This window comes from Elephas maximus, chromosome 17, assembly GCF_024166365.1.
Source record: "Elephas maximus indicus isolate mEleMax1 chromosome 17, mEleMax1 primary haplotype, whole genome shotgun sequence".
Classification (NCBI taxonomy): domain Eukaryota; kingdom Metazoa; phylum Chordata; class Mammalia; order Proboscidea; family Elephantidae; genus Elephas; species Elephas maximus.
Genome location: NC_064835.1, coordinates 46899417 through 46917585, shown reverse-complemented (window position 1 = coordinate 46917585; position 18169 = coordinate 46899417). Strand labels below are relative to the sequence as shown.

At 40.4% G+C, this 18169-nt stretch overlaps 1 protein-coding gene across 1 annotated transcript in view; it reads right to left on the bottom strand.

Moving 5' to 3' along the window:
* The window catches only part of EIF2AK3 (eukaryotic translation initiation factor 2 alpha kinase 3), a 100660-nt gene that overhangs the window by 81110 nt on the left and 1381 nt on the right, over positions 1–18169 (bottom strand). The window contains exon 2 of the mRNA XM_049856431.1: positions 4191–4320. Within this exon, the coding sequence (XP_049712388.1) occupies positions 4191–4320 (130 nt within the window). The remainder of the gene's footprint in view (positions 1–4190; positions 4321–18169) is intronic.

The window sequence follows — 18169 nt, the reverse complement described above, 5'->3', positions numbered from 1 at the left end:
TTTAAAGTCTTCTCTGATGAAATCAGTGGTCAAAGTAACAAATTTGATTTTTTTAATATTCTATAAGAAAATAGGCCAACATGTGGAAGATCTGAGTAATAACTCAGTGAATCAATATTTTCTAAATGATGTTACAAAATCATGCATGGGTAAAAGATCTATTCAAAGGCAAGACAGACCAAGGAATGCTTATATAACAGAGTTCAAAACGTTCACTGATATATTTTCAGATTCCAAAGTGCAGTCAACCTTTAAGAAACGGCCACTTGTTTTTGTGTAGTATCCAAAGTAAATAAATAAATAACCACAGTTATCTCAAAAGGTTATTAAAATATTTCTCCCTTTATGTAGTTCACCCACAACTACGATGCAACCGATTGCATGTGGAAGCAGATACGAGAATCTGGTTGTCTTCTATTAAGCCAGAAGCTAAGAGATTTGCAAAAATGTAAAACAATGCCACTTTTCTCATTAATTTTTTTAGTTTTAGAAAATATGGTTACTTTTCAACAAAATATGTTATATATGTAGTCATGCAATGGGTTTATATCTTTTAATTTTTAATATGGTAAATACTAGTAGATATGACCTGTGAAAACAAAAGCTCTTTGGAACCCCCAATAATTTTTAAGAGTGTAAACAGGTCTTGAAGCCAAAAAGCTTGAGACCCACTGTCCTAGATGACAGTCTGAGACTGTAAAGGGGAGGTACATAAAACACAGGGAAAGGGCTCCAGAGCAGGCAAACAAGTCTGGTTCTAGCCCAGCCTTTACTATCTAGTCAGTCGTGACTTCAAGCTAATAATTTCTCTGAGCTTCGGTTTCCTCTTCCACAAAATGAGACCAACATATCGGCCTGAGGAAGATCACCGTGAGGATTAAAAACAAGAAAACAGTTGCCGTGGAGTCAATTCTGACTCACAGTGACTCCACATGTGTCAGAGTAGAACTGTGCTCCATAGGATTTTCAATGGCTGATTTTCCAGGCCTTTCTTCTGAGGCACCTCTGGGTGGACTCAAACCTCCAACCTTTAGGTTAGCAGCTAGCACATTAACCATCTGCAACACACAGTCCCACCGAAGCGGGTCCAAGAACTTGGGGCAGCAGTAAAAGCTAGTAAACCTATCATGTTATCACAATGGTTTATTTTCTCCTATTTTTTTTTTAATAAAGTAGAAAATGTAAATCTAGATAATACAAAGAGGTCTCAGAATTTTTTCCTGGGTGGAAAAAATCTGGCCAGAGAGCTTTTCATTTACTGCTATGAAAGGTGACAGGGTAACCTTTTTGAATATGATTACAATTTAACATTTCAAAGCATTGTATCCAAAGGACCTGAGGTTGGGGATGTGAGGGAAGGAGGACACTTGAAACAAGAGGGCCCTAATAAACCAGAGAAAATACTAAAGACCAAAAATGCTGAGAAAGCTGAACTGTAGTCTTAAAAACAGGTAATTGCTACTTGTAAGAAAACCTTCCAGTACAACTAGCTGATTATAATTTAAACACACTCAATGGCACTTGGGGTATTACAACTACTGGCGTTCTACCATGCAATCTACCTTCTTGCACGTGTGTATATTGTATATACGTACATGCTTTACACCACAACATGCTGTACTGTTACCTCAGATGTAAGCGACTTACAATCTTCCAATCTTGTGGATCATTTATGTCTAGTTTAAAAATAAAGCAAAACATGCGTATCCAAATATAATCCCAGCAGCACACAAATAAACCTTTGTTTTCATAGTAATTCATTTGAATACCATACCTGATTTAAAATTTTTTAATGTCATTTACAACTAAATTGCTGTTGGAATTAATAATTTATAACACAACAGGAGTTCGCTGCTCCCAGAAGATATTTTCAGTACGCTGCTGTGAGTTGCCACCGAGTCTGTTCTGACTCATGGCGGCCCCATGTGTGCGGAGTGAAGCCACTCCACAGGGTTTTCAAGGCTGTGAACTTTCAGAAGCAGGTCGCCAGGCTGGTCTTCCAAGGCACCACTTAGGTGGGTTCAAACTGTCAACCTTTCAGCTAGTAGTCGAGCACGTAACCATTTGCATCATCCAAAGCTACACCTATTTTCAGTACACTGTCTGACAAACAGTAGGCACTCTGAAAGTCTAGTCAGGGCTTAGCACACAACAGATGTGGGTTTCGGGCAGTGCTAATCCCCTAGGTACCCACCTAGGTGCTCCAGAAAAGAAACTCAGGCTGGGTTTACCAGAGAGCCTTTGAAAGTCTTTTACAGATGGGTTGTTGTAATTATAGCTGCTGTTGAGTCAACCCATCGGAGGATTCCATTGCAGTATTCAGGTCATTCTTAAGCCCTTCTCATTAGGTTTTGTCTTTTCCAAACTTAGTATCAGCTAGTAAGCTTTTTGAAAGGAAACAACCGATGTTGAAAGAAACAGACTAGCCTAAGGAGTGTTGTATAGCAACAACTTATACAGCAGAAGGCTCAGGGCATTCTGGAAAACAGAGGTGACTGCTTCAATGTTCATATTCAGGAGTCTGAATTATTTTAAATGATTTAAACAGTGGAGCACGCTCCAGAAAAGAAGAGAGATTTAATCAATCAGAGTTAGCCTAGAGGTAAGGAAATAAACACAACCTCACTTTAAGCCTCCTCACAATATATCAAGGCAGGCCAAGGCCCTGAGGCCCTAAGTTCCAAGTCTTGGAGTCCTGGGCCAGAATAGTTCTGGAAGCAAGGTCTCTCTGGATCTATGCTCTTTCCCCTCCATCATTCTAGAGGTCAGAATTATTAACACAAGTTTTCTGCAAATAATCAAGTTTGTCTAAAATCATATTCCAAGAAAACTTCAGAAAATTATGCTTACAATTAGGATTTATACTTGAAGGAAAGTATAGGGAATAATTTATGGGATTTTACAGCATGGATTTCTAAGTAGTAAAATTCAGTTATTTACATTTGTTGTCTTATTCCTAGGAACCCTACAATGTTAGTACTGCTACAACTACTATGAAGAAACTATAATAATGCTACACTTAGTGAGTTATATTGACATAGCAGACAGTATCCTCAGTTACTCATTTGCAGCATTAACTCATTTAATACCCAAAACAATCCTACAAAGTAGGTGCTATTATCAACCCCATTTTACAGGGGAACTGAGGAGCAGAAAACTTAAGGAATTGCCCCAAGGGAACTCTGGTGCAATGAATTACTTAACATGACCCTTCTAGCTATGGTCTTGTAAATCCCACCCAGTGATTGGGTAGGACTGTGCAGATGGAAACCCTCGTGGTGTAGTGGTTAAAAAGCTAGGCTGCAAGCCAAAAGGTCAGCAGTTCAAATCCACCAGGCACTCCTGGGAAACTCTATGGGGCAGTTCTTCCTCATCTCATAGGCTCGTTATGAGTCCAAATCAACTCAACAGCAATGGAATGGGTAACTGTAGGCCACCAAATGAGCTGGTTGGTTTTGCTATCTATCCCACAGAGGCAGGAAAGAGAAGAACACAACCAAGGAAAAATAGCCAGGAGTCAGCACATCCTTTGGACCTGGGATCCCTGCACTGAGAAGCTCTTGAAATCAGGAGACAGAGAGCGCGCGCTTCAGTGACACTGAAGACAGCAAGACCCAGCAGCAGGAGATGGCATGGTGGGCTTCCCAGCCCACGGAGCGAAAAAGCTGAGTGTCTTTGGGCAGAGGCCAAGGGCCAGGGAGAGGCATGCCTGTGAGCACGGCTAGGAAGAAGCTGTCCTGATGGAAGAAGCGTATCCTGAGTGTTCCTGAGCCTGAATTGTAACCTGTACTTCCCTAATAAACCCCATAATCGTGAGTATAGTCTGTGAGTTCTGTGTGGCCGTTACAATGAATTATCGAACCCAGCTGAGAAATAACACCGAAGGAGGGAGGGTTGGTATCAGAATTGGTAAAGATAGTGGAGAGAGGAGGCATGCTTGACCTCCGCCTCATAGGAATTGGCCATGGGCTGCTGATCTTGATTCTCCTTCCCCTTTGGGAAGTTAAAGGAGGTCAGACACTGCCCCCATGCCACATTTACAGGGACACAGCTAGTAAGCGGCATACAGGCCTCAAACCCAGGCAGTTGGACTCTGAGTCCCAGCTCTATAAGCAAATACATGCTATCAATATTAGCAATTGCTCATTATAACTAAGTTTTCTGGTCAACATTTAATAGAAAACTCTTACCTCTGGTTTGCTAAGGCTGGATGAAACCAAGGAACCAGATCCCACGTCCAAATCCCATTGCTTTTTACCATGGTTCTCAGGATCCAGTGCAGCAATTCGTCCATCTAAAGTGCTGATAATTACTAATGATCTGTAAATTTAAAAAGTAACAGGACAAAACATTAAAGATATCTAAGATACTGAGCACTTACTCCACACACTCAAAAAAAGCCACCCCCTTCCCAGGCTTTCGTCCCATAGGCAAGAAGAGAGAGCCCACCTCCCTCACAACACTTACGGTCTTGCCCCCACTACCTTACCCAAGACTAAGACGATCTCAATACGTCCTTTAGATGTTTATGCCACTTATGAAAAGTCCCAGACTCCTGGGTCACCCTCATTTCCACATCCTAATTCTCATGTGGAACTCAACATCCCCTGCCCTCTTCTCTACATCTTCCCAACTTCGAAAACCTCCCCTGAAATGCAGTCTCCTTTGAATACTCACTTACCTTCTAGTTCTAACAGAAACCTGACTCTCTCAGAGGACACTGCTTTCCTATAGAAACAAAGAGAAGTGTTTTTCTCCCATAATCCTGGACCATTGAGCTAGCAATGGGTTAGCTGTACCCTCTGCTCCTCATAGCAATGCCTAGACCTCTTCTCTCCTCTAAAAATCCTCGCATGATCTACACGTGATTAGATTGTTCCAACCATTACCCCTCCTACTAGTTATCTACTGACCCTTGGGTCACCAGCTCCCATTTCTTGAGGTGTTTAGCTCCTGGTTTACTGTCACTACCTAACATAATTCTGTCTCAATTCTTTGCACTTTCATTGTCTGCCTTGCTTCGGCCACTGCCAGGGTCAACCCTACACATCGTCATTACCAATCACTCTAACCCACCTGCCCCACTAATATTTCAAGCACCCTACCCTCATCACTACTACCCTCCTTCCCAGCTTGTTTCCTCCACTTTGCTAACCCCAATAAACCTCTGACCCCACTAGAACCTACAGGCCATTGACAGTCTCACGTTTACTCTGATCTTCACCACCATCATGCTCTCATTTCTTTCTTCTTCAGTTTAAATTCCACAGTCCTTCATTATAAGCACTTCCTTGCTTATACACCCTCAGCTCCCTATCCCCTCTCGCACTGTCACACTTGACTGGAAGAACAAACTTTGGTTAAATCCAACTTTCTGCCTTTCCCATTCCTGTACCTGTGCACTTGAAGATGGCTGAAGAAAAAACCTAACCATGCTGACTGGTCTCACTTGAAATTCATGACCACTAACTTCAAAACAGCTTTTAATGATGCTCAACAATCAACATACTTCCCAACCCTATCCACTACCTCAGCATCCTAGGTAACTTGCATTTCTCCTCTCTCTTCAAACTTCCAACGCCACCTCTTCTAAGCTCATGCATCTCCATAATGATGCTTCCTATTTAACTGAGAAAACAGAAGTAATCAAAAGAGATTACCTTCTACCACCACATCTATCCATTTATCAGTACCTGTACCCATGAATTTTACCTCCTTTCCCGTTACTGCAAGAAGCCCTGGTGGCGCAGTGATTAAAGTGATCAACTACTAACCGAAAGGTTGGCAGTTTGAAACCACCAGCGGCTCCATGGGAGAAAGATGTGGCAGTCTGCTTCTGTAGAGATTTACAGCCTTGGAAACCCTATGGGGTCACTAAGAGTTGGAATGGACTTGATGGCAGTGGGTTTGGGTTTTGGTTCCTGTTACTGCAGGACAACTTTCCATACTCCCATCCACTACCAACACCTCCTCTTAAGCAACAGATCTCCTCCTTCATACATGAGGGCTCCCTCCAGTAACTCTCTCCTCTCACGCCTGCATCATTAATTATTCCCTCTCTATGGAGCATTCCTATCAGCATTCACACTTGCTATGATCTCCCCCTACTTAAAATAATGAAAATTCTGTGGATCACAACTGTCCAAACTGCAACTGATCGTGAAGATGGCGAAGGACCGGGCAGTGTTTCGTTCCATTGTGCACAGGGTCACCAGGAGTTGGGGGCCAACTCAACAGCAGCTAACAACAACAAATGCCAGATCAGGTCAAACAAAATAAACCACTCTACCACTTCCAGATTCCATCCATTTCCTGCTCCCCTTTGCAGCAAAACTCCTTGAAAGAGCTGTTACATCATAGTCTTCAAACCTTCTCCCTCCCCTTCTACCTCAAACCAAGCTTTTGCCCCACCACTCCACTGAAAATGTTCTTGTCCAAGTCATCAATGGCCTTCGCATTGATAAATTCTGTGGTCAGGTCTCAGTTCTAGGTTCATTTGACCACCCAGCAGCATTTGACACAGTTACTGCTCTCTCCCTCCTTCCATGAAACACGCTCTTCAAATGGCTTCCTGGATGCCATACACTACTGATTTTTTTTTTTTTTTTTTCCTTCTTCTTCTTTGTATGCTACTCCTCAGTTTCATTTTCTGGTTCCTCCTCATCTCTCCTCCCTCTTAAAATATTCTCTACCAACATGTAATTTTTTTGGTGATCTCATCTAGCCTCATAACTTTAAATACCATCTGTATGCTGACAATTCCTACATTTATATCTCTGGTTCCAGGCCTCTCCCCTGAGCTCTGGATTGACATATCCGACTGCCTACCAGATTTAGACTGTCTAACAGGCATCTCAAAGTTTACAGACCCAAGTCACTGCCACCATACTGATTCTCCCAGTTCATTGAACACAGAATGCACCATTTTCCCTGAGGGCTTTTGCAGTTGTTCCTTCTGTCTGGAATGTACTCCCCCAAATACATAGCAGATTCTCAATAATTTTTTTTTTCAATAAAAGAATAAATTTTACAGCTGCTCCATGAATTTACTAAGTATATTTGTCTGCTTCAAAGATCATGCAAATTCCTAGCAGGCATACTTATGTTTCTGGTTAGAATTATAAGACACAACTTTATCTGTCTCACTTGATGCACGACGAATATAAATTCAAAATAAAGCTACAATTTGACAAAAACAAACCAGTTCAAGTAAACCCATATGAAATTTTTCAAAGGACAATTTATCCAATGAATAAATAAAATCATTAACTTAATTTAATTAATTTAATTCTCATTTTGAACTTTCCAAATGATAACTCTTGGTCTAATTTGTAAAAATAAAGGCTTGTGCCACATGACACACCCCATTAATTGAGAACAAATGGAAAGAAAGGGAACTCAACTTCCCTCTCTACATTTTATCCTTCAGCTTTCTAAAGAAATCTGTTGGGAGTTGGAGGGGATGATACTTTGAGTAAGAAAATTATTTTATAATGAGGGTATAAAAAATTCATATCTTTGATGTGCCACTTTAAAAATAAACAGTAACATCCGAGTTAGAGATCAAGGATTGAGCCAAGTTAACTCTTTCTCATTGTAGAATACCTAATTTGTATGTTCTATCATCATTAACCACAAATAAATGGTTGAATGAAAAAATTCTAATTGAAACAATATTCAGCATAAGCAAACAGTGTTAATCCATTAAAAATCAAGGTGACCAGTGAAACACTTCAGATGGGTTTCTTTTTAATTCAGAACCAACATTGTTCATTTAACACCCTACGAATTCTACATAAAACAGCAACAATAAAAGTTATAGTTTTTCTGAATATGTGGCTACTTGTATTCTAAAGAAAGAGCCCTGATGGTGCAGTAGTTAAGCGCTGAGCTGCTAGCCGAAAGGTCAGCGGTTCAAGTGTGCCAGCAGTACCATGGAAGAAAGATGTGGCAGTCTGCTTCCTTAAAGATCACAGGAAATCCTGTAGGACAGTTCTACTCTGTCCTATATAGGGTCACTGAGACAGAACTGACTTAATGGCAACAGGTTTGGTTTTTTGGGGTTTTGTATGTTAGTGATATATTCAGAAGAGAATGATAAAATCTAGTTCTCATTCTCGAAATAAAGAAAAACCCAACAATAAAATATATACATGTATGTCATGTCTTATCTTGTACATATAAGAATACGTTTTAATAAGTAATTTGGGGTTCAGTATCATTCTTTCACTGAAAAACTATCACAGGGGTGAATGTAACTAAGTCAAAGATTGTTTTTTTTACATAGTCTATAAATACAAAGACCTTTCTTATTTTTATTTAGAATCTATATTATAATTGTAAATACATACCTAGAGTTACTATATTTATTTTCTGTTAAAATGCAGAGATGTTATCTCTCTTCTCCCTCTTTCTTCCTCCCCTTCCCTTAAAAGGAACAAACAACTCTTACATGGAAACCCTGGTGGCATAGTGGTTAAGGGCTACGGCTGCTAACCAAGAGGTCAGCAGTTCGAATCCGCCAGGTCCTCCTTAGAAGTTCTATGGGGCAGTTCTACTCTGTCCTGTAGGGTTGCTATAAGTTGGAATTGACTCGATGGCAGTAGGTTTGGTTTTGGATTTTATTCTGTTTTTTAAAATAAACAAGATATTCTCAGATTCTTTACTATAAAGTATGTACAAATTTGAGCAATATTTAAAAGAAATACAAATATGTGAGCAGAAACAATTAAGTAACCCACTTTCTTAACTGCCACTGCCACTTAATATAATCTGTTCTTAATTAGATTTGTGCAGAAAAACCCACTGCCATGGAGCCGATTCCAACTCATAGCGGCCCTATAGGACAGAGTAGGACTGCCCCATAGAGTTTCCAAGGAGCGCCTGGCAGATTTGAACTGCCGACCTCTTGGTTAGCAGCTGTAGCACTTAACCACTACACCACAAGGGTTTCCAGCAAGGGGTACCCTTTATTTTAACCCCTCTTAATGGGAATAACAGCAAGACCTTAACAAGCTCTATCAGATGTTTAAAAAAAAAAAAAAAAAAATGCTTCGTCCTCTCTTCTGCTACAAACCAGCCTTAATATTCACTACGGGTTCCTTCTTCTACAAGCATGTCTCTGGAAGGGAGGTGCCACTTCTGTGGCTGGATTTGAGCAGCATTACCAGGACAAAAAGGAGTCCTAAGGTGCTACAGATAATCGACTTAGCCACTAACAGAAAAGTTGGGAGGGTCAAGTCCACCCCAAGGCTCCTTGGAAGAGCGGCCTGGAGATCTACTACTGAAAAATCAGCCATTGAAAACTCTATGGAGCATAGTTCTACTCTGATACACATGGCATCGCCATGGGTTGGAATCAACTCGACAGTAACTGGTTAGAAACACAAAGATATGATACCGTATCTAAGAGTCTAAGAGACATGTTCATTGACATACTATTGACATACATAATAGACTGAGAAAAGAATCAAGTAGACAGATATTACTGCAAAACAAAGTCCTCAGGCTAAATCAAGGTAATCAGAGGTCAGCATTCACATAAGACATTTAGAATAAACGTCAATTAGATACGAAAATTGGGCCCCCAAACCTACAAAAATAGAGTCAGTAGAAGACCATTTTTCTCCCCATGATCTATGGTTTCTATGAATTGAATCAAACACCTTTAACTCTTTCAAGAATTGAAGGACCTGCAGAGGCAGCATTTCCAGTGCACATCTTCACAGCTCCGCCCTTACTCTCCTCCTGGCTTCACTCAGCACGTTTTCCATGGGTAAAATATGGCTATTTCACCTGTCCTGGCATAATTCAGATTTGTCAAGTCATAAGAATAACCTGGAGTTCTTGCTAAAAACCGTTAAAGGTTCACAGATGCCATTCTAAGGGGGAGGCTGGGAGGTCATAGCTTTAACAAGTACCCTTGATGAGTCTTGTGATAATGGGGCAGTTTGGCAAACAATGATTTACTTCAGAGCTATTTCCTTAGAATAAAAATAATAACGTATTGCCTAGAGGAACAAAGCATATTGATCAACTCCGCCAGGAAACTCCTTTGAAACCTGTATTTCTCACACCTTGCCTTTGTTTGGATCATTCAATTCCAAGTACTGTTCTCTCACGCATAATCCAATTCTTTGAAGCTACACTCAAGAAAAGTTTTCAGTGACTTCTTAATTGCCAGATCCATTCACCTCACCAGCTCTGTCCTCAAAGCAGCAGCTAAGACAGTGGCTAGCTCTTCTTTCTGGACATTCTCCTTTCCCTGGCTTCTACAGGACCGGTCCCTCCTGGATCCCCATCTACCATTCTTATAGCTCTCTGGCCATGGAGTGCCAGCTTTTTCACTTTTCTCTGTTCTACATGCTCCTCCTCAATGGCCAATGCCCACAGCTTCGACCCCATCTATAATAGAACAGCTCCCAAACCTACACAGCATGTACATTTCACCACCCCTCTCCTGACTCTAGTTCTGCATTTTCAGCAGGGCCTACTTGTTATTGCCACAACACATTCAGGACTTCTCTCCCATGACCTACTCCTATTTTCTTTCCCTTAACAGGATAGCCTCCTACCCTGCCACCTCACATTTCAATCAGACATCGCTCTACCTTCTCCCTCACCCTCCACATCTAGATACGAGCGATGTACTCTAGCCTATTCCTGAAGCTTCGCTGAAATCTTTTCCTGCTTCCTTACCACTGCCCTTGCCCTAGAACAGATTCTCATTTCTCATCAAAACACCTTCAAAAGAAACTCAGAAAAGGAGGGTGAGAATGGCTGCACAACTCGAAGAATGTAACCAATATCACTAAAGGGTATATATAGAAACTGTAGAATTGGTATATGTTTTGCTGTATATATTCTCAACAAAACAAATAAAATTTTTAAAAAAGATTAGTATGTATGGATAAGCCATTTTAGATTTAAAAAAAAAAAAAAAACAACTTCAAAAGCCTTTACGACATATTTTCCTGCCTTAGGACTCTTTCCCCTCTGCCCTTCTGACAGTTACATTCCTGTAACAGTGATTCAGTAAACTTCCAAAGCTCCCCTGTACTCACTGAATACAGGCCACTCTGCTTGGTATCGTGCATAAACCCTTCCATAATCTTGTTTCAATCTATTTTTCTAATCTCATCTACATCTTTGTCTTAGTTACCCAGTGCTGTTGTAACAGGAATAATACCACAAGTGGATGGCTTCAACAAACAGACATTTATTCCCTAACAGTCTAGTAGGCTAGATGTCCTAAATCAGGGTGTCAGCTCCAGGGTAAGACTTTCTCTCTCTGTCGGCTTTGTCATCAATTTTCCCCAGGACTAGGAGCTTCTCAGCTCAGGGACCCCAGGTCCAAAGGACATGAGGTCCCCCTGCCTCTCTGTTTCCTTCTCTCCTTTGTATCTCAAAAGAGATTGGCTTTAGGCAAAACCTAATCTTGTATATTGAGTCCTGTCTCATTAACATAACTGCCACCAATCCCACCTCAATAATATCATAACCCACCCACTGCCGTCGAGTAGATTCTGACTTATAGCGACCCTACAGGGCAGAGTAGAACTGCCCCATAGAGTTTCCAAGGAGTGCCTGGCAGATTTGAACTGCTGACCTCTTGGTTAGCAGCTGTAGCACTTAACCACTACGCCACCAGGGTTTCCTAATAATATCATAGAAGTAGGATTTACAACACATAGGAAAATCACATCAGATGACAAAATGGTGGACAATCACACAATACTGGGAATCACGGACTAGCCAAATTGACACACATTTTGGGGGGACACAATTCAGTCCATGACAATCTTTTCCCAACCCAGTCCCCTCTCTTCCCTATCCCTACTCTACTACCACACCACACACACACACAGAGGTTTCTAACCTTTTCTACAAAGTTTCCTTGCTAATTTATTTTTTGCCCCATGTCTTAGATGATTTCATCCGCCAACTGTGTATCAGTTAGATTAGTTCACCCATCTACAGAGGAAATATTTAGGTACCAATCAAAATATTCAAGGTTTCTGGAAAGAAATAACTATAATGACTACATTAGATTTTATATAAATCTAGCTCAAAGCAAGGAAGCTTGACTTTAATTAGCTTTCTCCTCATTAAATGACCAATTTCTTATTTTAAAATACAGTAAGTCCCCTCATTAAATGACCAGTTAGCTTATTTTAAAATACAGTAAGTCCCCAGGTTATGAACTTGTAACTTGCCCTTCAATGTTATATAAATTTGCCTTCACTTTGAAACAACTGAACCAACTTCTATTCTCAACAAATTCTTCATCACAATCACCTTCGCTTGCTGCACGTGCAGTTTTTAAATCACTGAAAAGGCTTTGAGCCCTTTCTTGCACTAAAGTAAGGTGAAATAAGAACAGTACGCACCGCTCCGGCTTATCTATAAAATCAACTTAAAGACACATTTAGGAACTGCATGTACAGACAATCTTATGGGTCTCTATTTTTATCTTTGCAGATCCATAGAGGTGCAGGTCACCTGGCTTGGGAGCCACTGCTCCGTACTCACTTTGTATAAATCTCTCCCCTTTCTGCACCTTTGCGCATGTTATCCTTGTGGTCTAGACTTCGATCTCACAGTACTTTTACGTCACTTATTACCATTATAGTCAATTCTTTAACCCAAGTATTACCATAAAAGTTAATTCTTTAACCCAATTCTCACCCTGCCATTCTGAGCTTCTCAAGGACAAGACCAGTGCCCTGTTTATCTATCCTTAGCCTCTAACAGTGCCTAACCCCTAATAAAACGCAATGTTTACTGAATGAATAAACCTTGGCAGGCCACTTCATCAACATAAAACAAAACTGAACTTTTCTGAAACTTTTGAGCCAAAGTTTGAATTCAGATTTTCTAACTTTAATTCTATCATTCTGTTAACTGTAAGTTTGCATAACTGGCGACTACTATATTATGATAATATGCGGCTTTTTCTTTCCAGAAATCTCATCGGGATGTCATTTATCCTTTTACAGCTCTGACTACGCCCTCGATTTAGCAAAAATGACCTTATGCCACAATGAATATCCAATGTTAAAAAAACTGTTTGCTCTGACTTAAGTCACTAGGAATACCTGCCTATTTATTATTAAATTGATCAGATTTCGATAAGCATATGCTGAATTCCTTCATGAAATAGTTTTAAAGGGCTCTTTGCCTCTGTAGAAATTTCCCAAGTGAAAGAAGCACATAGAAAATCGTTATATTGATTGAATAGTTTCTACAGTAATGACTGCTTGTTTTTAAATGTTGTAGTTCCCTTCTTAGAAAATAATGCTGTTGGTGTAGTGGTTAAGTGCTACGGCTGCTAACCAAAAGGTCGGCAGTTCAAATCTGCCAGGCGCTCCTTGGAAACTCTGTGCGCCAGTTCTACTCTGTCCTATAGGGTCGTTATGAGTTGGAGTCGACTCAACAGCACAGGGTTTGGTTTGGTTTGGTTCTTAGAAAGCAAAAACAAAACTCCAGAGTTAAAAATGATTTGTTTTTTGTTTTTTTAGTGTATCTAAGAATCTTCTACCCAAACATACACACTCACTAGAGGAAGCATATGTTTTCATTTAAAAAGAAATTAGTACTACTTGGACTTTATTTCCTAGTCCTCACCTACTAAGTAAATCTTCAAATCGAACTTCCTTTATTTAAACATATCACAAGACTAGCCATGCCCCAAATCAAAACAAATATAATGTCAAAACTTATCAACATAACTTTGATATGTCAGCTAGACCTTAAGGAAAGAAAAGCTAACTTTGCAATATTACAGGCAACATGTGAGTGACAGATGCCCTTTTCCTGCTAGATTAAAACATTTTTGGAAGCGCTTTCTGTTTTAGTCTATGAAACATTTTTAATCAAAATGGTTATTTACAAATAAAACACGGTAAAAAAAAATTTAATCTTCCCCTCCCCATTTACTAGTTCTGTAATTTACGAGTTCTATTCTCTGTATTTTAAAACATTTTGTCACAAAAATGTGCAAGCAGCTCCTCTGTTACAGAAAAGAAAAGGCAGATGGCGTTCCCGGTTAGTATTTAGGGACTGAGGAGCTAGGTGGAAGCTACGGTTCACAGCAACTGATGGAGGCAGGCGCCTGAGAGCACAGGGAGCTGAGCTGCAACAGAGAGCACAGACTCCCCAGCCTTTCTGAGATTACATCCAGAGCCCAGGCATCAATCAAGCTAAAAAGACAATTGCAGAGAAAGAGTATGGTCATGACATGCCCAAAGTATCCTTACTTTGGCTTACGATTTGCTTCAAAAGTTATGTATAGATTGTTCTTTGAATGTGGTTCTTAGTCAACTTTCGAAGTCTGGAGTCAGAAGAGGGACTGGAGTTATCAGTTTGGACTAGATCACTGAGTTCTCTTCAACAGTGAATTTTGAAATCTGTTATTCAATGGCCCTATTAGGGTTTCTTTGTTTGTCTGTCTGCTTGTTTTTTCGCATGATTGTAAATCTGAAAATCTAAGGCAGATTTCTGTACCTGTTTCATATCAGATCAGTTTGTCAAAAGAGAGAGGAAGAGAAAGGAGAAAATACCTTACACTTGCAAAGTGATTTCATGTTTTATCTCATTTAATCCAAAAAAATCCATTTACAGATGCACAAATTGAGGAAGCGCCATAGATTAATGTCAAATTCACCAATACATTCGTTAGAAGGGAATGAGAGGTAGGGAGAAAAGAATATATACTTTGCAAATGAGTATGATACGATAAACCTGGTTCTTTATAACTTCTGAGGTTGTCAGAATGTCCTCAAATTGAAGCTGTCCACCCCACCACCAAGATCCCCAAGTTACACTTGCAAATTTGCTATCTGGGTTAGAATCACGGAACTGGCAACTCATGATTATGCCAGCGTGCGTCTAACACCTAGCAGTGAGCTCAGACGGAGTTCTTCCCAACTTTCTGCAGTGACTCTTCCATTTAAATTTCAACTAAATGTAATGTTCAATTAAACTGACAACAAGGTCGCTACAAGAGAAGCAAGTTTATTTGAGCTATTTTAAAGGAAAATTAGTTTACTCACTAATTCTCAGGCCTGAGATGCAGAGGAAGCATTTAGAATGAACCCAGTTAAGAGCTGAAAATTCAGTCAAGGGAAAAAAAAGAACCAGCAAGTCTCATATTGCTTCTTGAGCCTCAAAAGACTACATGCAAAAATAAAGATCTTCATTCCCCACCTCCCTCTTAAACAGTTTTGCAAGGACCATAGTTCTTCGCAGCTGTTTGTAATAAACGCTTGGTTAATTCAAATCTGTTTCCCTAATCCTCCTTCTTGAAACAAACAGGATATTGGTCTATTATTATGGAACTGATAGTCTCCGTTTTTTTTGTTTTTTGGTTTTTTTTACCGTTCCTTTTTTTTTTTTCTTTAAAGAGCACTTAGAAAAGCTTTATAAACTTTGCATATTTATCTCCTGCTGACTATCAATTTACTTACCCAGGGTTTCTCAAACTTTCCACACTATATTAAGTTCATACTACCAGACAGACCCCTAAAACCAGAGCCATCTCTTTCTTGCCAATTCTGTTTGCAAATCATTCACTCTCTGCTGGGCAAATTTTCTATTTTTGCTCTTCTTGTTTCCAAGAAAGAAGTGGCCCTCTTGCTTGCCTATTAGATCCTCTCCAACTACCTTCACCTGCTCGTCCCTTCCTTTAATTTTCAACCTGTCTATGCAGGCCCCCTCCTCTCAGTCTACAAATAAGATCAGAGGTCCCAATCCTAAAAATTGCTTCCCACCAGATTTGGCAGTGAGGGAAGGGGAAGAGGGACAGAAAGAAAGGAGCCCTTAACCTCTCACAATCTGAGTACCATCTCTCTCGCTCATCACCACATCCCTCATTCTCCTTGGTCCTCAGCCTATACGTCCATCCCAGCCAGCTCTATCTATTTCCATCATCGGCTCATCTTTCCTCCCCGGCTTCTCACAGCTTCAATATTTGCCATAACCTCTCTCTCTCTCCAATTCCTGTCCCTCCTGTCCACCTGCCTACCAAATGTCTCCATCTGCATGTCCCGTCAAAGTCACCATCTCAACACCAAAAACCTTTTAAACCTTTTCTTTCCTGCTCCCCTAAATCTATCAATTTTCTTACACATGCTCTCATCTTTGGCCACCCCATCAATCTCTGGACAGGGGTGCCAAAGGAGAAGGAATCAGTTCATTTGCCAGGAACCACATTTCTGCCTCAAGTATCTCTCCACTCTGTCTCCTTAGTTCTGTATCCACTATACTAAAATCTCTCATCTGAATTACTGTAACACTCCCATTTCAGTGTCTTTACCTCAAGTTTTCAGTACACACTGTTGCTAGAGAATATAACTACAACAAAACTTTGATCGTGTCTGGAATTCAAGATACTCTATATGATAAGTCTCAAACATAATTTGCATGCCAACCACCTGGTGATCTTGTTAAAATGCACATTTTCACTTAGTGAGCCTGAGATGGTGCCTGACTCTGAATTTCTAACATGGCCCTAGGCAATGAGGATGTTATTCCTGAGGATACATATACAATATGGCCCCAGCCTATTTTTCTGCTCTCACCTTCTATTGCGCTCTGCCCAGCACATAAGTGTGTGTCTGTATCTCTCATACACAGAGACCACACATACACACACAGAGAGATGTACAGAGAGAAATCAGCCCCTAAACATACTTTCTAGCATCTGTGCTTCTTGCTGTTTCCTTAGTCCACTGTCTGTCCATCACAATTCGACCAACTTTTCAAGAACAAATCATTCTGCCTTTTGGTTCAGCCTTTTCTTATGTTCTCACCTACATCATTGACACATCCCACCTTCTGAATACCACAAGAACCTTGGGACACCAATGGCACTTAATTTGCACTCTTTCTGCTCTCTTTTGGGATAATGCTATTACACCAAAAACCAAGACCAAGCCTGTTGCCACTGAGCTGATTCTGACTGGCAACCCCGTGTGTTCAGACTAGAACTGCTCCCTAGGCTTTTCTCGGATATAATCTTTACGAACAATGCAGATCGTTGGGCCTTTCTTGCATGGCACCACTGCGTGGGTTCAAACTGGCAATCTTTCAGTCAGTAGTCTAGTATAAACTGCTTGTGCCACCCAGGGACTCCAATGCCATTACAGATGCCCTCATTTTTCGCTCACTGTAGGAAACCCTGGTGGCACAGTGGTTAAGTGCTACGGCTGCTAACCAAAGGGTTGGCAGTTCAAATCCGCCAGGCGCTCCTTGGAAACTCTATGGGGCAGTTCTACTCTGTCCTATGGGGTCGCTATGAGTCGGAATCAACTTGACAGCAGTGGGTACGGGGTTAAACAATAAGCTCCTGGAAGGCAGGGGCTATCTGCCTAACCTCTGTATCCTCAGGGCATCTTGTGTTGCTGAAAGTGCCAATAAGTACTTTCGGAAGTGGCTTTGTATCCCAAGAAAAACAAATCACCTCACTCTACCACATGTAATTTACTCTGAGCAGATGCTTCAGAAGTTTCTTTAAGGCAAACAAAAAACACTCCTCCAGGAGTGTTTCTTAGGTTCCAGCAGAACCTAAGAAAACTTTGTTAAATATTTGCTGCTAAAAACAATCCAAAAGCCACTAAAATGTTCAAATGGTGCCTAATACTTACCCAATTTATAGTGGTCTCAGGTACACGGATCAAGCTTCTGACATAGTATTTTATTAAAAATTAAATCTAATTTGTTATATTCTAGTAATTAGTACATTATAAGTGCACCATACTTACTAAATGCAGATTTTAGCTCTCCCTGGTTTAAATTACCTAATGCTCCTTTCATCCTTCCATTTACTAAATGGGACATGACTTTCTCCCTGGGTGTATTAAGATAACTGTCCACAAAACACTTTACGATCAAAATGCCTTACATTTATGTCTAGACTTTGAAAAGTGCTTTAAATCATGCACCATGAAGTAACATTATTAAGGCTAAAGTGTCCTGAGCCGAGACTCCTTTTTACCTATTTATACAGTAAAAAAAGATTAGTAAATATTTACTAAATATTTAGTAAACTTTCTAAATACCAAAGAACTGCCAACATTCAAGAACTTACCCATAGCTCTCGAACTTCAGTGAGAGTCTGCGGGTAAGTCTGGACTGCCTGCTAAAATGCAGATTCCAGGTTCCTACCCGC